Below are 20,816 nucleotides of genomic sequence, written 5' to 3'. Positions count from 1 at the left end.
GGCAGCTGGGGCCCTCCCAAGCTCAGGACGGCCGCCTGGGCCCGGGCCACAGCAGGACAGTGGGGGGGGAGGGGAGGGCTCCCCCACGGCAGACACAGGACACTCGCTCGTGCAGCGGACACAAAGCGGCGGCTACATCTCCCGGCCGTGCTCCCAGGGCAAGCACAGCCCCACTCACAGAGACAGGGGGATGGACAAGGTGGCACAGGGACAGGGGGCCGGGCGGGACAGGCAGGCTGGGCAGAGGAAGCGCCGAGGCTGGGCAGCGGTGTCCTCATGTGGTTTATTACGATTCCATCTCACAAGGCAGGTGGGCGGGTGGCAGCGGCACACGAATGGACTCCAAGCCCCTGACAGACGTCTGCCTCGGGCGCATGCAATGCAAACAGTGCAACGTGGTCAAGCGCAAACACGGGGCGACCGAGGCGACACGGGACACGGAACACGGGAACAAGGCTGGGGCGATGGGTCCCTAGAGAGGGGCCTGGTCTCCCCAACCCCGGTGGGCAGGACAGGAAAAATAAGATTCGTACTTCTTGTAAAATGCCCATTTGCTGGGTACTTTCTTTCTCCTTATCTTGAAAAATAATAAAAAATAAACACACGGGAAAAAATCTCAAAAAAGGAAAGGAATAAAACTCTAAGAAGGCGAGAGATGGGAGGCCAGGAGAAGCCTGACCACGGTAGGGGGCATCTGCCTCACGCTCCCCAGCCTCCTCCCTTCCTGGCCCTTCGGTGGGGCTCCTGAAGCCCCACAGGTGGGTCCATGAGAAAAGGTGCCAGGCCTAGGGAGGGTCTCTGGGGGGCCAGAGGGGGTGCAGGCTGGGGCAGACAAAAGAGGCCCGTGGGCCCGCTGGGCTCAGTTCAGGCTTGGGCCCAGCAAGTGGGGGCACCAGGTCCACAATCTCTCCAGGTTCAGTCCCCGCAGGCCCACGACCTGGGTGTGGGGGGGGCACCGGGGGGCCCGGCGGTCACAGGTGCAACTCGTGGGTTTTGATGTGCTCGAGCTGCTCCCGGAGCTGCAGGAAGGAGGGCCGCGCGGCGGCATCCAGGTGCCAGCAGTTCTTCATGACCTCGTAGACCGCAGGCGGGCAGCCGTCAGGGGCGTCCATCTTGTAGCCCTTCTCCACCCGAGGGACGACGTCCTTCAGGGGCTGCGGGCAGGTGGGTGGGGTCAGTCCGCGCAGGGCCTGGCCCCACCCCCCCGGGGGCCTCAACTGAGTTTCAGGGATCCCCTTCAGACCCCAGTCTTAGAGACAGGCCCAGGAGGCACCTGGAAAGTCCCGAGGGCGGCTCTGCGGCTCAGAACGGAAGGCAGGGCCCAGAATGGCTCGCTCTCCCGCCTAGCCCTCCCTTGCTCCAAAAGCCTCACCCTCAGCCCCAGCCATGCCCTGGCCCCAGCGCCCGACTCACAATTCTTGGATAAGGCACTCGCCCGAAGGAGTAGATTTCCCAGAGAAGGATTCCGAAACTCCACACGTCAGACTTGGTGGAGAATTTCTGCCATGCGGGTGGGAGCAGCGGTGTCAGTCCTTGGAGCTGGGGATTTGGCGGGGGTGGGGGGTGGGGAACCCAGAACCCCCATCCCCCACTTCTCAGGCTCTGGGGAGAGGCCCATCCCACCTTCTCTCTCAGGGCCTCCGGGGCTGTCCACTTGACTGGCAGCTTGCCCGTGTCCTGGGTGCTGGAGGCCTCCTTGGTGAGGCCGAAGTCGCTGACCTTGGCCACGTTGTCCTCAGACACCAGCACGTTGCGGGCAGCCAGATCCCGGTGCACGAAGTTGTTGCCCTCCAGGTATTCCATGGCCTCACAGACATCTCTGGGAGAGAGCCAGCCACACGTCTCCTCAGACGGGGCTCCCGCAGCCGGGCAGGGTCCCCCCCCAAGTGGGTGCTGCTTCACTCACAGTGAGAACTTGAGGAGACAGTCTCCGCTCAGCACCGACCGACCCCTCGACCGCAGATAGTCCACCAGGCTCCCCTGGGGCAGGACAGACAGACCAACCAGCCCCACAGGTCAGACTTGCCCTCCAGCCCTCTGGAATCCTGGGCTGGGGCTGGGTGAACACTTGAGGGAGATACGAGGAGAGGGGAGGAGCGGAGGAAGGGCCGGGACATCACTGCTGAATGAGTAGTAGGTTCTACGAGCTGGCCACTGCGCTCAGCAGTTTTCATGCATTCGCCCTTAAATCTCATAAATCTCTAAGGTAAACTCTGATACTATCTCCATTTCACAGATGTGGAAATCGAAGCTTGGCAAGGTACACAACTTGTCACAGGGAATAAATGACGAGTCAGGACAAAAGCTGAGCCCTGCCTGGTGACTTCAGAGTTCAGAGCCAGGGGCCCGAGGGAGCAGTAAGGGGCTTGGGACATCTGGAAAGCCCGAGTGCTCGGCTCTAGGATGGGGGTGGGCCCTCGGGGCAGGTGCACACCTTGGCCATGTACTCAGTGACGATGTAGAGCCCACCTTTCTCTTCCACAATCACGCCCAGAAGCTGTACCAGGTTGCTATGCCGAAGTTGCCTGGGTCAGGAGGGGGGTGGTCAGAGCCTGCCCAAGCCTCCCCATCTCCTCCCTGTCCCGGGGTGACCTCCGCACCCAGCCTCGGCCCCCAACTCACGTCATGACAGAGGCTTCAGCCAGGAAGGCCTGGGCAGTGGCGTCATTTTTAATACACTTGACGGCGACTTTGTTCCCTCGGTAATCACCGAGCATCACGTCTGGGGGAAGAGGGCTGGAGGTTGTTCCCTGGACCCTCGACAGGCCCTTGGCCCTCCCAGGGCTGCCACCCCCTCCCGCTCACCTCCAAACTCCCCCTTCCCAATGGTCTGCAGCAGCTTCAGGTCCTTCATGTTCAGTGCCCAGCCGCCTGGCGGGGGGAGGGGGTGTCAGTGAGGGGTGAAGCCAGAGCAGGGGGCACAGCAGACACAGCCTGGACCACGTGTGTGGCGTTCCCTGGAGGTCCCCAGAGCCTCCGGGATGGGGGCAGTGCCAGGGAGCCTGGGTAGGAGGAGGCGGGTAGGCAAGTGAGGACGGGGAGCAGGGATGGCACTCACTGCGGAAGAACTCATCCTGGGCTGCCACTGTGCCCTCCATGACCTTTGGCTTGATGAGCCGAGTACAGAGCCCGTCTGCGTCTGAGGTGTAGTGCTGCAGAGGGCAGGGCAGGCGCTCAGGGCCGGCCCACCGAGCGCCTCCCGCCGCTCACATGCACTGCCGGCTCTAACCGCCAGAGGGCGGCGGAGGCCGAGCCCACCCAGCCTGGACTTGCTTTGGGTTGGGAGGGCTTCTCATTTCCCACCAGGGAAGGATTAGGGAGGCCCCAGACTCAAATCTGTGACCCACTTCCCAGTCACATCCAAGTGCTGGACAGATACCGGGCTGTTGCTACCACGCAGGGCCATGGGCCTCACCAGCATTCTGAGGCAGAAGGCAAGCTCTGGCCAGATGTGCCGAGGACCCTCCCCAGCCAGAGGAAGCGTCTGGGGGGGGGGGAGGGGCCGCTGGGACTCCCAGAAGCCAGGTGTGGTCTCAACAGGGCTGGCAGAACTGGCTTCAGGAGTTGCAAGGCCACGTGGGCATATCCATGCAGGTGAGGGTGCGGGAGCCCGGGGGGACCCCAGCCATCAGGGTGCAGCTCATGAAGACGTGCTTATATACACACACATGGGTGTGAAGTTCTGCGGGCCTGGAAGGAAGCCTAGTTCTGGGGTGAGCCAGACCCAGCTTCTAGTCCCAGCACCTCTAATGTACGGCTGTGTGATCTGAGGCAGGTCCTTTAACCGCTCTGAACCTGTCTCCTGGCCTGTGAGATGGGGATAGTGCCGCTCTCCCTGTGGTGGCACTGTGGGGGTCAGAGGTCAACCCTGACACAGAGCAGGTGTTTCGTCAAGGCAGGGGTGTGGAGGGGGGTGGACATGCAGGCCCCCTGAGGCCAGGAGAGGTGGGACTGCGCTGGAAGGCAAGCCTGGCTCACCTCTACCAGCTGCATAAGGTTCTCGAAGTACACCTCCTCATCGATGCTGAGCTTGCTGGCGTGGTACATGATGCGGTAGTGCTCCACCTTGCCGTCACAGCTCACACACAGCGTATAGTCCCCGGGGTAGTTGGTGCTCTCCCGCACCAGGAACAGGCCTGTCTCCGGTGGGCACAGAAGCCGCTCTGCCTGCTCCCGTGTGATCTTGCCATGGAACCAGCTGGGGGGAGGCCAGGCCAGGGCTCATGGTGGCTGGAGGGTACTGACCCCCACACGTCCGCCAGGCTCCACTTTCTGAGGCCCTCCCTCCAGCTGGCACCTCGCCACGGCCCCCACCGGCTCAGCCAGCCATCGGAGGCCCTCTTCTGCTTCCCACCCTTCTTCCTTTGGTCCTCCCAGGCCCACCCTCCACCTTTGAGGTCTAGCACCCATGCCCTTCCCCTCATCTCGAACAGCCTCACACATTCCAACCCCTACTCTTGCCTCTCTGTTTTCCTGACTCCTCTAAGGGAACCAGGGCTTCCCGTCCTCCTTCTTCCCTGCACTGCAGACCCTGACTGCTCCTCAGCAGTACTCACGGCATGAGGCTGAGCTTGGTGCCGGCCTTCACGCCCTCCCGCTTCTGGACATAGTTGGCTGGGATGATGCCCTCACGGCCCACCTTGTTCTTGGCTTTGTACCAGTTTGGGTCCTGGGGAGAGGGCAGCCCAGACACACCTTCAGGCCCACCGTTCGTTGCCTGCAGGGGAGCCCGGACCCAGCAGGAACTCCCAGAGGCGGGAGGGGGTAGGTGTGGCCATGTGAGGTCCCCGTTTACCTTGGTGACCGCCACAATGGTGAGCACGTCTCCTTTGCAGAAGGGCAGGTCCTGCTCAGCAGTGCCGTGGAAGTTGTACTTGGCAATGCATTCTGTACCGGATGGCCAGGCGGCCTGCAGGACAGGTGACAGGTGGGCAGGTGGAGGCAGCCCGGGGCCCGTCTCCACTGACCTGCCCACCCACTCTTGAAGTCAAAGCCTCTTGGCTGGCTTTTGTGAGCCAGGGTGAGATGCCCCCCACCCTTGCCCCGAGAACTCTGGGTGCTTTCCAGCCGAGATTCCCCCACTGCCCCCAGATCTGTACTCCCATCTTGAAGGCCCTGGGTCTAACAGTGCATCCTAGAATTTTCCTTTGTTGAAAGTCAGGGTTGGGCCAAGGGGAGCAGATCGATGTGAGCCCTTGTTCTGTCTCTTCCACTCAGGACCCCTCCACAGGTGGGGGGAATACTCAACAGCCCTAGACCCCTGCCCCCAAGGTACCTGGATTGCTGACATCTTCGCAGAAGGTCTGGCGTCCCCGGGTCACAGGAAGGCCGCCGTGTCACCTGGTACCATGAGAGCTGCAGGGAGAAGGGGAAGACCGAGGAGGGGGTGAGGAGCTGGCTCCCCCCCAGTCACTGGGCTCCCATTCCTTCCCCGCAGCAATGCGAACAGGTACCGAAGGCCTCCAGAGCTGGGACTCGGGCCAGGACCATCCACCTTCTCCAATCTCAGCAGCCTGAGATCACTGGATAGTGGGGAGGCAGGAGCATAAAGGCTATGGACCCCCAGGGACAGAGGAGTCCCCAACTCTAGGCCCACAGGGGCCTTCCAGCCCAACCGAATGGCCAACAGAGGCAAAGGAAGCTCTGGGGTTGAGCAGCACCAGTGCCACCTGCCCCCCCAGCCCCAGGCCTGGATGTTAGCTATGTGGTCTGTAGGGGAAGGGAGCCCAGGGCTCTGTGAACCTGGGGAAGGTGCAATGTGACTTGGGAAAGTCACTTTTCTCTGTGGGCCTCTGAGTTCCGCTGCCTATAAAAATGTGCCCGGGCAGTATGTCTACAGTCAAATGTACGGCCCAGCCTTCCCCCTTCTAGGCACACACCCAAGAGAAGACAGCGCAGGTGTCCGCTGACAGGGGCACAAGAGCACTCGCGCAGCACGATCTGTCGCCAACCTCACGCTGGGGACGGCCCAGATGCCCATCAAGAGTAAGCTGGCTAAACCGTGGTGTCTTCACAGAGCTTCACTGCTCAGCAGCGAACGTGAATAAACTGAATAACGAAACCACGGTGATGAATTTCCGAAATGGTATTAACTAAGAAGCCAGACAGAAGAGCACAGGCTGTGTAATCCCATTCATACTGTATGAAGTTCAAAATCTGGCCAAGTCCATGGTGCAGGATGGCAACTGCCCTTGGCAGGGGTCGGTGCCACCGGAAGGGGGCTGAATTCTCTTTGAGGTACTTCACTGAGCTGTACCCTTATGACTGGGGCACTTTTTGCTGTGTAGGTTTACTTCAAGAAAGTTGAGCCCCTCCAAAGAAACCTCCAGCCAACCCACGCTGCAAGAGCAGCAAGCCGCTCCATCCTGCACACCCAGCCTGGCGCCCCCTCGACTGCTGTTGCCTTCCTGAAGCCCAGAGCCCCCGAGCACCGGTCTCGGGAAGTCACGGGGCTGGGGCTACTGTTCTCTGTTGACACAGAGGAGACTGAGGCAACTGAGGCTCAGACAGGCCGGGGCCTTCTCCATGGTCGCAGGGTGTTAGGAGAAAACCTGCAGGAGTCCTGTTCCCAGGCTCATCTGACAGGATGGACGAGGTCTAGGTCCAGGTAACAATGCCACCTACCCCAGGCCAGGCAGTGGGAGGCGACGCTTGAGTGCGTGTGCCCAGGCGTGTGAGGTGAGCAAGGACTGCAGGGGTTCCGCGGGTCTCCCGGAGGAGGGAGCCCCAGGGCCGAGCCCTGAAGAGTAGGGAGCTTAGGGACAGGAGGCAAGTGGGAGAAGGTGGCCCGGGTTGGGGTGGCAGCCAAGCAAGGGGGTCAGGTAGACAGGGATGGCCGAGAGCAAAGGGCCCGGCCGCAAGCTCACTGGAAGCGGGTGGGAAGCATACCCTGACCATCCGAGCACCCTACCAGTCTGCTGGCGGGGGCTAGTTTGGAGGGGGGTCCACCTGGCATCGACCCTGCAGGTCATCAGGGGCTTCAAACGCCAAACCAAGGAACCAGGGTCTGCTCCTGGGGACCTCAGCAGGGAAACACGTGGCTGAGGAGAGCAGAAGCCAGGGAGAACCAGCACCCCTTCCAGGCCTCGCTCCTGCTTCTGGTCAGGCAGACCTGGCTCTGTTGAGTTTGCAACTCGGAAGAATGACTCAACCCTTCTGAGCCTCAGATCCCTCACCCTGAAAGCTGGGGACACGCAGGCCCTGCATGTAGGCTGAGACCCCTGGACTAAGAAGATCTGGCACAGGGCTTGGCATAAACCCCGTCTCTCTCTCCTCCAGACAAAAAGGCTTCTCTGCCTCCCAGGATACACAGGTGCTTCTTGTTGCCAGAGGCCAGATCTCTGCTGTCAGCACAGGGAGACTGGGGCCCAACAAGGCTGAGCAGAGATGCTCACCCCCCCCCGCCCCAATCAAACACATTCACACGTCTGAGTTGGGGACAGGAACCACCTGCTGGGTTCTTGTGGTCCACAAACCGTGGTGAACTGTGAGCTCTTCTTAGCCCCATTTTATGGAAGCGGAAACTGAGGCTCACGAGGTTGAACAACTTGTGTGAAGTCATACAGCTAGTTAGGGGTGACTGCCCAGAACTCGAATGAGGGTTCCACTGGGCTTGGCTGGGTCCCTGACCTTCAGGCCCTTCTGAACAGGGGCTCTGCTAGCTTTCCACATCCCCATGCCTCCCCCTCCCTCCCCAAACTCACCACCACTGCACCACCAGAGCGGGCGTGGAGGCTGGGGCACCGTTAGTCACCCCACCCGCCTGGCTGTCAGTTTGCAAGCACTCCCTTCCCAGCCTGCAGCTGCTGCTGCCGCCTCACCACTGACTTGATGATAATAATACAAATGATAACAAGCCCTGTTTTCTGAGCACTTATTCTGTGCCAGGCCCTGTCCTTGGCACGCTATGGCTCATCCAATCCTCTAACGATGGAGGCTATTGTTACCCCCATTTTATAGACGAGGACCCTGAGCAAGGTCAAAGAGGCAAGGTGGCCTTGCCTGAGGTTTACACCTCAAGTGAGCATCCTGTCCTGCTCAGGTTGTCAGACGCCCGAGCTCCCCGCACCATGTCCCAGGAGCTGCCGTGGGCTGGAGAGAGTGCCGCGGAGGAGAGAAGCAAGCGGGGCCCAGAGGAGGCACAAGCCCGGCTGCAGTGGTCACGGGGAGGGGGGGCTTCCTCAAGGGGCTGCGCTCTGACAACCATAGATTCAGAAAGCAGGGGAAGGAGCTGACCCCTCCCCTTTCTTCTACTGGCTAAAACCTCAGGACCTGGTTTCTCCATCTGTACAATGGGTTGGCGATAGCCCGCAGCAGCCAGGGCTGCTCTGGAGACTGGAGTGGGCACCTCCCACACCAGGAGCAGGACCTGCCTTTGCACAGAAATGCTGAGTGTAAGCCGTGAGCTCTCTGACAGCCCCTCCCTGGTGAAGTCGCGAGCCCTGGGTGGTGGCTCAGCGGTCTCCCTCCTGCAGGCTGGGGGCCAACCCCCTCCAGGCCAGAGAGGAAGAGCCAGAACAGCTGGGAGGGGCTACTGTGAACCTAGGCCTCTAGTCCCGCCTGGGCCAGGCACATCCGGGTCCTTTTGGGGTTATGGGAGCCTGCTTTCAGGCCACTTTGGGGAGGCAGTGCGGGAACACTGTTCCTGTTCCTGGCTCTGCCACCAATTTGCTGTGTGTGTGACCTTGGGAAAGTCCCTTGACTTTTCTGGGACCCTTGCTGGCTCTCCAGCACCTCAGCCAGTCCTGTGTCCCACCTGCTGTTCCCACCTCCCTGCCTGGCGTTCCTTCTCCACTCCCTCCCTCTTCTCTACCCAAGCAACTTCCTTGCTCTCAACCTCCGGCGCACAGCTGAGGAATTGCTTCTGTTTCACGTGTTCCTACAAAATCCCTGTCTGTGGCAGCAAGAGATCGGGAAACGATCTTTATGTCCATTGATGAGGGACCAAGTAAATAAACGGCCAGATATCCCTAAGAGGGAATGACAGTTCCAGCGGTGACGGGGCCTGAACAGACCTTTTGGTGCTGACACAGAGCACCCATATGACAGAGTAAGCAGAAATGGCAAAAAGCCAGCTCAAGTCGCTGAAGGAAAAGCTTCTGGGGGGAACGAAACAGTGACACATCTTCCAGGGACCACCCCACAGGTTAATCAGAAAGAAGAAGCACCTGCACAATAGGTAGATCTGGCAGATATCTTGTTAACCATGCGATCAAATTAAGCATCACCCATAATGAAAGAAATGATGCTGAGTGCCTCCTGCTAGGATGCATGGAGGAGGGCACAGCATCCTCGGGGTGGGATTCCCGCAGAGCCCATCAACCTGACTCAAATCAGGAAGATGCAATCAGGCACAGCCTTGACAACTGGCCCGAAGTTGTCTCGAAGTTAATGTCATAAAAGACAAAACAAATGGGACGCCTGGGTGGCTTAGTTGGTTAAGCATCTGCCTTCAGCTCAGGTCATGGTCCCAGGGTCCTGGGATCGAGCCCTGCATCGGGCTCCCTACTTGGCGGAGAGCCTGCTTCTCTCTCTGCCTGCCGCTCCCCACCGCTTGTGTGCTCTGACAAACAAGTAAATAAAATCTTTAAAAAAAAAAAGACAAAACAAATGAACAGAGGCTGGGGAATATTTTCGATTCAACAGGACACTAGAGACACGGGACACATTAACGAAACAGCATTTACACAAGGTGAGGAGGTGTTAACCAACCTTACTGTGGTAATTGTTTAGCAACACACGTACATGAAGTCACCACACTGCACACCGTAAACTCACACAATGCTGTATGTCAATTACGTCTCCATAAAGCTGGAAAAAAGGGAGAAAGCAACATGACAACAAGATTCAATGAGTGATCCTGAACTGGATTCTGGCTCAGGGGAAAAAAATAGTAGCTATAAAAATCGTTTGATGACAGTTGGGAAAATGGAAATGTTAGGTAATATTAGAGAATTTTAACATCAATTTTCTTAAGTGTGATCATGGTACTGTGATTATGTAAGAGGTGCATGCTAAAGTACTGAGAAATGAAAGCTATGATGCCTGTAACCAACACTCAAAAAACCAGCAACAAACCCCACATATACACGTCTAGGTATATAAAAGAAGTAAATCAAATGCAGCCAAATGTTAAGACCTGGTGAATCTGGATAAAGGATATATGAGTATTCATTATACTATTATTTCAGCTTTTTATAATTTTTATAATTTTTATTTTTTTTAAAGATTTTATTTATTTATTCATGAGAGACAGAGAGAGAGGGAGAGAGAGAGAGAAGCAGAGGGAGAAGCAGGCTCCCAAGGAGCAGGGAGCCCGATGCGGGACTCGATCCCAGGACCCTGGGATCATGACCCGAGCCGAAGGCAGACGCTTAACCATCTGAGCCACCCAGGCGCCCTAATTTTTATTATTTTTAAAAATTTATTTATTTCAGAGAAAGTGAGAGCCACACGAGTGGGGGTAGGGAGAGGGACAAGCAGATTCCCCGCTGAGTGCAGAGCCAGAAGCGGGGCTCGCTCTCACAGCCCCGAGATCACAACCTGAGTGGAAATCAAAAGTCCAACGCTCAACCAACTGGGCCACTCAGGCGCCCCTATTATTATTATTATTATTTTTTTAAGTAATCTCTACACCCGATGTGGGGCTTCAACTCATGACCCTGAGATCAAGAGTCCCACGCTCCACCCACAGTGCAGGCCAGGCGCCTTATTTAAGCTTTTCAGTAGGTTTGAAAAACTCCAAATAGGAGGCTGTGAAAAAAGATAAGGTGCAGGACCTCATCAATGGCATGTTACAAGTTGTGTTTTTCAGGGGACATACAAGTCATCCCTAAACTCAGATATGCAGAGATTATCTTTGAAAGACAGAGGAAACTGGCAACACGAGTCGTCTCTGGGATGGGAAGTGGGGGGAGTCGAGTTTAAGGGAAAATTACTTTTCACTGTATATTTGCTATTTTGTCCTTTTTGATTTTTTTTTTTTTGAAAACCGCATGTATCTATTACTAACTTACCCCTAAAAATAAGATTGAAAATAAATCACTTTTTGACACCCCCCCCCCACCAGGAGCTTTCCTTGGTTTCTTAGCTGTGCCGGCTGGCCGGCCGCTCCAGGACCTCCACAGCCTCTCTCACACACCCCGTGCTCCAGTGAGAACCTCCCTGATCCTGGCCTGGAAGCTCCATGGGGGGAAGGCGGGGAGCTGACTCATGTCCCCGGCAGGGGCTGAGCCCAGAGTGGCTGCTCCGTAAAGGAGTGCCGAATGAATGAATGAAGCAACAAAGGAAAGGAGGAAGCTAGGCCGGCTGCGCCACACCAAGGTCCCCTAACTGACGGGACTGTATTTAACCCCAAAGGGACAGCAGCGGTCAGCACACCCGCCGAGGACAGGGGACAGGCGGCTTTGGAACTCTGTGAAGTCAGCGCTTCGCTCGGACTTCCTGCCCCAAACCCTGCTCCCAGCAGTCCTTGTGCTGGGGTCCCGGGAACAGGCTGGGCTTTGTGCCCAAGCACTGAGGTCAGTGGCTGCAGCCTCAGGCAGGCCTTTCTTGGTAGCCTGCGCTGGCAGGGAGGGGGGAAGAAAGGAGAACTGGGAGCCCAAAAACTCCCGGGCTGCCCTTTCCCTGCCCTGCGGGCAGCTGTAGACCCCCAGGGCCTAGCATGTGCCAAAGGCCAGGGCAGGTCAAGGGGCTCCTGCCTTGCCCCCCTCACCAAAACTCCACTGCCCAATGGGGCGTGGGAGCCTTCAGTAACTGTTTACACCCAGCTAAAAATACCTACTGAAAAGGGAAGTGCACAAGAGACCTGGGGGAACTCGGGGCCGTGGCCCCCAGAGACTTTGGTTCTGCCACAGGACCCAGCTGGAGCGTCTGGGGGGCAGGGGCAGCTGCCGGAGCAACAGGAAGGTTCACTATGCCTTCTCATTCTTCGAGCCAGGGTTCCGGGAGCCTCCCTGTGCGACCAGCCCCATGCTCGGCGGGCCAGGATGGATAGGAGGAAAGGATCCACGAAACCCCAAGGGGCTCTAAGAACCCCACTCATCTGTCTCCCCTCTGGGCCCAGCCCAAGGCCACCACCAAAATGTGGCCCTGCTTCTGTCCTCTTGGCTACCAGATAGTCAATCATGGCCAGGGGTGCTCGGTGCCCCCACAGACAAGAGAGACAAGGGCAACCCGGGAAAGTTTCCAGGAAGAAGGGGAGGGGAGCTGGAACTGGGAGGATTTCAGTGGAAGCAATTGGGAGTAGGGGTGTGCTAGACCAGGCCAGGATTAATTAAGCTTCCAAAACTGTGGTATGGAAGAGTTAATTAAGGCAGAAGGTGGCTCAGGGTGGGGATCCACAGAGGCGCTGAAGCAGCCCGGAAGTTCTGACAGGTCACAGGACAGATAACAAGCAAAACTGAGCTTCCGATTTAGGCACGCCCCTGGGAAAGGGCACTGCATGCACCTGAGGAGGGCGGGGCAGCCAGCAGTTGGGCTGGTTTGGCAGCAATAAAATCAGCCCCACCTCTGGTTCTGCAAAGGACACTCAGGCTGAGGGCACCGTGATGCCCCTAGCCGCACACCAGGCTGTGGCGCTGGAGGGTGCCTGCTGACCCTGGCAGGCGGTCCAGAACCCTCAGCATACCCACTGCACACACGTCTCAGGGTCAGGCACTGCAGAATTGGGCACAAGACCCTCCAAGATGCCTAAACGTCTCTGGGGATCGAGAGAGGGCTGGAAGGTTGGCCCCACTTTGGCTCCAGCGTGTGCTGCCTGACCGCCCTCCCCACTCACCCTAGGCCTCCCTCAGTCTTCAGCACCCCTGCCCTAAGGGTAGGGGTGAGTTAATAGCTAAAAAATGTTTAATACGAAATTATAGCAACTCACTGCCTTTTTCCTGCCCCCAGTGGCTCTTGGGACCGGAAATCCCATCTAGTGGTTTGGGAGAGGAGGGGGCGGGAGTTAGAAAAGGCTAATGGGAAGCCGCCTCCCCCAGGCACCACTGCGGCTTGAGGCTGACACTCCTGGCCCAGAAAGTTTTCTAATTACCGCTCACGAGCCTAATTACCTACATGCACTGGGCAGCGGGGACTTGGGGCTTCCCCAGGGCCCTAACACAGGCCTCTGTCCCCCTACCCCCCAGCACGGGCTGCAGGCTTTGCATGGTTATTTGCCTACACTTACATACAGCCTCTCAGCACCGACCTCCAACGATGACTTAAAAATCATGAGTGTCCTTGTCCTTTATGCTGAAGTCTCCTATGCACATTACAGGTGGGGGGACTGAGGCCCAAAGGCCCATGAACTGCCTAGAACTTTGGCCCCCAGATTCTTGGTCTCCCCATCTCAGAACTGGGACCCACAGAACACACAGCTCAAAAGGTAAAGCTATGGGGGCCCAACACAAAGGACTTACGGTCTTGCTACCCACCTGAGGGACAAGGAGGTTATCAACACCCTCCCCTAGCAGGATGGGTAATGAAAATGAAATGAAATGGGTACAAGACCATGGGAATGAAAGCATGGGAATGACAGTCCACTGACCCCACCCTGTGTTAGTTACTTAATCCTCAAAAACCTCTGTGAGGTTTTACAGTTGATCTCTGTTTGACAGAGGAGGAACCAGGCTGACCCAGCTTCCAAGGGGGTAGAGCAGGGATTTGAATTCAGATCTGTCTGAACTTGGTCAGGAGAAAAACCCCCAGCCTCTCCTTGGGCAGGACGGATGACGCTCTGAAAACGGGCAGCTAGGTGAGAGCAGGCAGCTGAAGGGAGGTCTGCCTAGAGCCTGGCCCTCCTGCTCTGGGAAGCAGAGGTTACACTCGTGTGCCCACTCCTTGCTCATCTGCCATATTCTGCTTTGCACGAAGAGGCCAAGAGTCTGTGCATGGCCATCTAGCAACTACACAAGCCAGCAACCACAGGGAAGGCAGAAACTCCAAGCAAGGAGCTCAAACGCTTCTTGGTTTTCATGGCCTTTCCCCACCAGGAAGTCCTCCTGGCTGCTCCAGCCTACGCAGATCCCCTAGCTTCTGAGCTCCCACCAGCCCTGCCAGGAAGTCGAACCACAGGCCTCCCCTGACTCCTCTCTGAGTCTGGTCTCTGCTGGCCAGCAGAGGAGCTCTTGGGCTTCCTTCTCCCTTCTCCCCTCCAGTCTCCCTGTGGCAGGGACGGCACAGGACACCGGCACAGGTCCCCAGGGCCAGCAGAGACTGGGTGCAGGGCTGGGCAAGGCTGAGAAGCAGCAGGCAGGGTGGGCAGGTGTCAGATGACACCCAGGTTTTCACCCAGCTACAGGGCTTCCAACTGTGCGGAGAGCAGCACGGGGCGGGGGGGGGCGCCTCTCTTCTGCTTGTTCCTGCAGCTCTGGGCCCTGATCACGGAAGGGGTGACGGTGGGGGGGCAGGGGGACGGAGGGAAGCTGCGGTCGGAGGCCCAGCACCGCCGGGGCGTGCACAGCTAGTGTGTGATGAGAAGCTCCTCTCATCGCAGTACCTCAAAACCAGGAAGAGAAACTGAGAAGGCAGAAAGGACAAACTGGGCTGCGTGGGGCCCTCAGGTCCCTGGACGCCTGCCAAGGGGAGCTCTTGGACAGTGGCTGGACAAAACACTTCCCCATTCTGGGCCTCCGCCTCCCCAGGGGAAAAATGGGATTCTCTCCTTGGTGTGGCCAGTCTGCCCCACTGGTGCCGGATAAAAGAGATGCCCCCCTATTGGTGGAGAACTCCCGATCCCCCAGTGGGGTTTGGCCTCTCCCGGGAAGCCCCCGGGGGTTTGGCCCCTGAAGCTAGCCTCGCCCTGCTCACTTCTCCCCTCAGCCACACAGGGAGCACACTAGCTCTTCCTTCACCAGCTCTTTATTTTTAGGTCTGAATTTGACTTTAATCATTACTTAGCGAATTCTATTTCCAGCCCTCGAATGAAGGGACACACAGGAGAGGAGGGAGGGAGGCAGTGCTCCCTGCCCGGCGTGGGGGGCAGCCTGCTCCTCCACCCATCCTGTCCCCAACCAAGGCGGGGGGGACCGAGAAACACCCAAAGGGATTGCCCCAGCCAGGCCAGCATCTTGGAGGGGACCCCACCCTGTGACCTCATCCCAGCCCAAGCTGTGGGACAGGAGGGCAGTTGTAATGCCCACTTCCCCTGTGCCAAGACCAGGGAGGAGGGAGACACTCCACAGGCGAATGTCTAGCAGCTAGAATCTGAGGTCCTGTGCCTGAGGGATCTCTGCATCGAATGGGCCCCCTGGGGGAGGACCTCTGGCCTAGCTTAGTCCTGGGCTACCCTAGGGTCATCTGGGGCCATGGTCTCTCAAGCCCCAGGAGCGCCAAGTTGAGACTGATTTCCTCCTACTGCCCACAGCATGGCCTCAGGAGGGCACCCCCAGTTACTCTGGCCTCCACAGAAGCAGAACAAGAGGAAGAAAGGCATTGTCACAGCAGTATGCACTCAGGTCAGACCCACGTAGCACCTGCCGAAGAGGAGGCCGCTAATGCACAAGACTTCCCCAGTGATCTGTGGACCGTCTACGCTCCCTTTCCAACTGCTAGGCTAGAAACCCTCCCTCCCACCCCCCACACCACTGGGACAGGGTAGGGAGATGAGGCTGGCATGCCGTCCCCGGGTTGGGGCTCAGGATGCCTGGGCTCTTTGCCAAAGTCGTGGTTTTCCCAGGGAAAGTAGGCCTCTGGCTCCACTAGGGAAATTTGGGGTGGCCTAGGAAGTAGCTGAAGCTAGCTTGGGGCAGGAGGCAGCCGGGCTCTCAGAGGAGAGGCCTTGTCCAGTCAGCTCTGGTGCCTGGAGACCAAAGGGGAATGGGGAGGGTCAGGTTCATGTCCTGGAGCAGCCAATCACATGGTGATGGGGAGGGGAGAAGGCGAGGAGGTGGGACAGGGCAGGCGCCGGCGTAGGGCTCCACGGGCCAAGACCAGCCCTCTGCTGGGTGAGCCACCAGCCGACCCTGGCCCAGGCATGGTCCCCACACACTGAGGCGGCCTGCCGTGGGTGCTTGGTGAACAATGCCAACCTCTCCTCACAAAGTGCTTACTGGAGGCTAGGGGCGGTGCCAGGTACTTTCTAGTACCTTGGTTAGTTAGTTTGGACTCTTTTCATATTCCCCTCTGGCCCAGGAATGGCCATCCCGTGGTGTACATAAAGGAATCCCATCTCAGAGGTGACCAGCCTGAATGGCGTGGCTAGACCTGGAACCCATGGGCTGGGTGCCAAGCTGCCCGCTCTTTGCCGTACCCCAGGCTGCTCTGGGGGCCTGTGGTCCCACCCACTGTCACGGCGACAGGCGAAACAACGAGCCTATTAGTCCGGGGGCTTGGGGGAGCCTGCTGCAGCCGAGCAGTTTGGAATAGGGCGCAGCTTCTCAGAGGCAAAGTTCCCTGGGCAGAGTTCCACCTTGTGTGGGCAACATGAGAAAATGCTCAGAGACAGAGAACTGAAAGGAAAAAAGGTGTCATGGTGCGCATATTCAAATGACAACAGCGAGGAAGGAAACAAAAATCAGGAAAAGACAGGGAGCGAACTCCAAAATGCAAAGAGTCGCTCCTCTGATGAAGAAACTGTGCTTCTTGTGTTGTTTTCTAAGTTTCCTGTAGTGCTATGTTGTTACTTTCTGCATTAAGAAAGTACCACGCACATAGTTTTCTCCTGAGCTCAGATTTGCTTCCATGGGACCTGACTGGCCCCAGATCTGGCCCTGACACCTGGGACATCTTCCACGGGACAGCCTTTCTGATACGGACTAGCCCCTCAGGCATGTGCGGGGCTCTCCCTACCCTCTCCTTCCCGGACCAAACAACTCTTTCTCTGGGGACTACATGTCAAGGCTTCAAAATGCCTCAAAAGATAGAGCCCGGAACTGGACCCCGGCTGTTCTGCCCGCTGAGGCCTCCTGGCAGCTTGCTCGGGCATCTGCATCACACACTGTGAATCCTGGGCCTCAGCCCCTGCCTGTACTCTGGGCTGCTCCATGGTGGCTCAGCCTCTCGGGGCCAGGTGCCCCCTGCAGCGGCCCTGGAGACTATCATCTGGTCCTTCCTTGCCCTGACCCAATGCAGAGAGAAGAGCTGCCACTTCTGAGAGGCAGGAAGGCACCAAGCTCACCAGATAAAAAACGCATCTCTGCACCTGTGCTAGCCTAAAGCCAGAGACCCTTTCCTACAAAGGCCTTGGGACCCTGGGGTCGCACCCACACAGCTCACAGTCAGTATAAAAGCGTCCAACCTTCAGGCCTCAGCCCCAGGCCCCCAGGCTGGAAAGGAAATTAGGGCCGGGTGTGGGGAGCCTCAGAGGCCCACCACATCTGGGTCCCCTCCACAATGCATGTCGGGGTAACTGAAAAAAAACTCTATATCAAGGGCAGAGTCCCGAGCAGGACAAAACTACCAGCGGCCCCAAGGGGGCCCAGACATAGCTCAACATCCTCCAGGGAACCTCCCACCCTCCAGGGAGCACGAGAATCCTGCCACACTCCCAACCTCCCTCCTGCTGCCTCTGCCCCGTTCCTGTGAGGGTCCCACCACGAAAGACACTGGAACCACCAAAGGGTGGAGAGCTTGGAACAGGCGCCCTGTGTGTGCCCACTCTGACCACGCTCCTATGCCAAGGCTGTGGAAACACGGCTCTCACCTTCCCCATCTGGATCCCATCCATGTTCTGAACCCGGCTGCTCCAGTGCTGGCTGGGCCAAACGTGTGGGAGGCCTGGGGCAGGACTGACTACCGGGCTGTTTCAACTCGGCACCAGGGCCCCACCACACAAGTTACCCCCTCCCACCACATCCCCTGTCGGTGGGACCCACCTCAGGCACCAAGGGGAAATCCCACGGGCAGTAAGTACCAGGGCTACCTGAGCCCAGACCCAGGCAGCGCTGGGGCCGGAAGCCCTCTGTAGGGAAGCACGTGCTCACCCCACAAGGTCCCTTGGGTCAGGCTGGGGGCCTGGGTCCTCGGTGGGTGAAGGTACCTGCCTGGTTTCCCTCCACCCACAGCAGTGCAGCTCGGCGGAGCAGAGGAGGAAAGGATAGACAGCCTGACTCGGCCAGAGACCTGGGGTAGCAACTCTCCCTCTGAGCCTCAGTACGCTGGTCCTCAAAATGGGAGGGGAGGTGAACCCCTAGTTAAGCTCCAAGGATCGGGTGGCTGGACACGCCTCTTCCTGACACCTGGTCTGGGCCCTGAGGAGTCTGGGAGAATGAAATGACCAGGCTGCCAGGAGATGGGGGCATGGTCCTAATGCCCAGTGTCCCATCCACCCCCATAGAAGCCCTGCCCTGTTTTCCCACCCAAGGGTCACAGGTCCCTAGGCTTAGGCCTGCTCTTCTGAGAGGTCAACAGGCTCAACCTCTAGCAAGCTCAAGGGAGGTGGCTGGGCCCTGGGCTTCCTAAGAAGAGCCAGCTGGCTCCTCGGTGGGGGAATGAGGGAGGGTTCAGAACAGGGAAGGCCAGGGACCTGCAGGGAGGGCCTGGGGAGGCAGGGAACAGCCAAGTGTCCATTCTCTATAGAGCCCTGGCCTATGCTGACCCCTCCCTCCAGGCTCCAGCCAGCCCCAACACATGGTGGGACAAGGAGGGGACAGACTCGGAGTGGCCTGAGACAAGTCCGGGGGGCTCACAGGGCAGCACCTCCCTGGTGAGGTCCCCTCCCAGTCGGGCTGACAGTGACTCCCGGGAGAATTCGAACCGGGAAGGAGCGGGGTAAAGGACGTGGGGGATGGGGAGTGGACGTGACCGCAGCTGCAACGGAAGCAACAGAAGCGGGACGCGCGACCTCCAACCTCATCCCCTCGGGAAGCACTCGGACGCCCACCTCCGCCAGGCCCTCCAGGCACTCACCTCTCTAGGGGCACTGCGGTCCGGGCCACCTCGCTGCGGGCAGCATCAGCGGCCTGCGGGACGGTCCATGCGGCCAGGGGGGAGGGGAGGGGCGCAGGGGTCCCCGGGGGGTACGGTACAAAGAGGTATTGGTGCGAAAAGAGGGGGAGGAGGGACGGCCAGACAGAGGCAGGGGGATGGCCGCGCGGCCCGGGTCGGGGAGGGAAGAAAGGCGGGGGAAGGGGGGCGGGAGGGAGTCGGGGGGAGGAAACAATGTAGCCGGCGCAGCCCCGGCAGAGTTCCGCTTCCGAACGCCGCCACCGAGGTTCGAGTTTGGAACGTCGCGCCGGCCGCCGGGGTCTGCCCCGGACGCTGGATCGGGGGCCGCGGAGGCTCCCCGCGCTCCACGCCCCGGAGGCTCTGGTGGCCACAGGCTGGCTGGGGCGGGAGGGACGGCTGGCCGGGGGCCGGCCCCGACGGCAGCGCGGCCGGGCGGTCGCCCCGCTCGGACCCCACCCCGGCAGGCCCCCCGGGCAGGGTGCGGGGTGGGGCGGGAGCGGGAGGGCGGCGGTGGTGGCGGCGGGGGCGGCCGAGCTGGGCTTGCCCGGGGCTCCGCTGGGAGGAAGCTCGCAGGCCTGGCGAGAGGAAGCGCGGCCCGGATCCTCCGCCCGCGGCAGCGCGCCTGCGCGAGGGGGCCTGCCCGGCGCCCGGTGGGGCGTGGGCCGGAGGAGCGGCGCCCCCTGCCGGGCGCCGGGGGCACTGCGGGGGGTGTGTCCGCGCCCACGCCCTGCCCCCACCTGCCGGCCCGCGCTGAAGGCTCCCGAAGGTCCCTCCGGGAGGGCAGACCTGGCCGCCGTGGGGCGACCTCCGAGCCTTCTCTGGGCTCCGGTCCCCGATGTAGAAGCGATTGAGGCCGGACCTGGGCCTCTCTCCTCGGATCTGTAGTGAAGAGTAGGCCTCATTCGCAGCTACTAGTAAGCATTCGTTCACTCATTCATTCAAACGATTCCTGGCTCTGACAACGTGACAACGTGACACGTTCTGTTCTGAAGTCTGCTAGAAGGGCCACTTCACCTTACTGTCAGGGGGGTCTCAGTAGGATAACCGACAGGCCAACAGACAAGTGCGAAGAAACAACTGATAAAGGTGGAGAGGTGGTGTCCGAGGTCCACAGAAAGCAGGAAAGAGGGGAGGGCTAATGGGAAGGCTTAATAGAACTGGGACCCCAGGTGGGGGAACAGCCTGGACAAAGGCAGGGAATGATGGGAACCCTTGAAGGCTAGGGGAACCCTAAATAGCTTAGTATGGCTGCAATTTGCAGTGTGGGTTCAGGAGAGTGGTGGGAGATGGGGGTCTCTGCAAGCTGCAGGGAGGAGAGATCCAAGGAAGTTGTGGGACTTTCTTGGCTTTATTTTCGGCCTGGAGGCAATGAGGTTGTTGGCAGTAGCTGTGTGACCTTCGGAAAGTTACTTAAACTCTCTGCGCTATGGTTTCCCCATTTGGTAAAATGGGGGAAATAATAGCACCAGTTTCTTAAGATTTTGTGGTGAGGAAATGAGTTAAATAATTTAAAGTGCTTAGTGTGCAGTGGTTGGCACGTGATCAGCCCTCAGTTAAGTACCACTGTTACATATCACAGTTAACGAGGAGCAGGGAAGTGGTCTGCCCTGAGCCACAAGAGCAGACAGTGTGTGTGGCTGTGTGTGCGTGGGGGGGAGGGGGTTAGTGATGGAGGAGAGACCAGACTCTGGTGTAGGTAGGAGGCGTCAAGGCACTTCTTAGGGACTGGGTCCTGAAGGAAGAGTCGGGGCTGGGTGGGCAGAGAGGAGGGGCACTGTCTGGTGGGGGAAATGAGGCATATTGGCAAAGTCTAGTGTACCCAGACTGAAGGAATGAGAGGGACAGTAATGGGCCCGTGGGAAAGTGAGCTGGAGAGACAGCGTGGCTGAGTGTGCAAAGAGCTCAAAAGCCAGGAGCATGAGTTGGGTGTGGCACAGTCGGTCAAGCGT

At 58.8% G+C, this 20,816-nt stretch overlaps 1 protein-coding gene across 4 annotated transcripts; it reads right to left on the bottom strand.

Annotated features, from left to right (window-relative positions):
• Positions 1–533: 533 nt before the first annotated feature.
• On the bottom strand, positions 534–18,994 carry CSK (C-terminal Src kinase). 4 transcript variants are annotated; one of them, XM_028100003.2, is made up of 14 exons: positions 18,829–18,994; positions 9,712–9,810; positions 5,276–5,355; positions 4,796–4,909; positions 4,557–4,669; positions 3,979–4,198; positions 3,059–3,152; positions 2,806–2,871; positions 2,623–2,722; positions 2,435–2,525; positions 1,907–1,980; positions 1,624–1,819; positions 1,414–1,500; positions 534–1,154 (listed from the first exon to the last, which is right to left on the bottom strand). In XM_028100003.2, exons 3-14 carry the CDS (start codon positions 5,288–5,290, stop codon positions 972–974), a joined length of 1,353 nt encoding a protein of 450 aa, XP_027955804.1. In that variant the 5' UTR covers positions 5,291–5,355; positions 9,712–9,810; positions 18,829–18,994; the 3' UTR covers positions 534–971. The 4 variants fall into 4 exon arrangements, with proteins under 4 accessions (XP_027955804.1, XP_027955805.1, XP_027955803.1 ...); XM_028100004.2 differs by lacking the exon at positions 9,712–9,810 and adding an exon at positions 5,880–6,048; XM_028100002.2 differs by lacking the exon at positions 9,712–9,810.
• Between the last annotated feature and the right edge of the window lie 1,822 nt (positions 18,995–20,816).

Source organism: Eumetopias jubatus, unplaced genomic scaffold, assembly GCF_037043125.1.
Source record: "Eumetopias jubatus isolate StellerSeaLion01/CBP00866 unplaced genomic scaffold, mEumJub1_p1.0 scaffold_7, whole genome shotgun sequence".
In the NCBI taxonomy this organism is placed as follows: Eukaryota; Metazoa; Chordata; class Mammalia; order Carnivora; family Otariidae; genus Eumetopias; species Eumetopias jubatus.
Note: the sequence above shows the minus strand (reverse complement) of the source record. Positions and strands in the feature narration are given on the sequence as shown.

Excerpts from the sequence above, each read along its gene's own strand:
- CSK (XM_028100003.2), bottom strand. Across the intron at positions 2,872-3,058 it reads CCAGGATGAGTTCTTCCGCA|GCGGCTGGGCACTGAACATG; the intron begins GTGAGTGCCATC and ends TCCCCCCGCCAG. Across the intron at positions 2,723-2,805 it reads TGGGAAGGGGGAGTTTGGAG|ACGTGATGCTCGGTGATTAC; the intron begins GTGAGCGGGAGG and ends CTCTTCCCCCAG.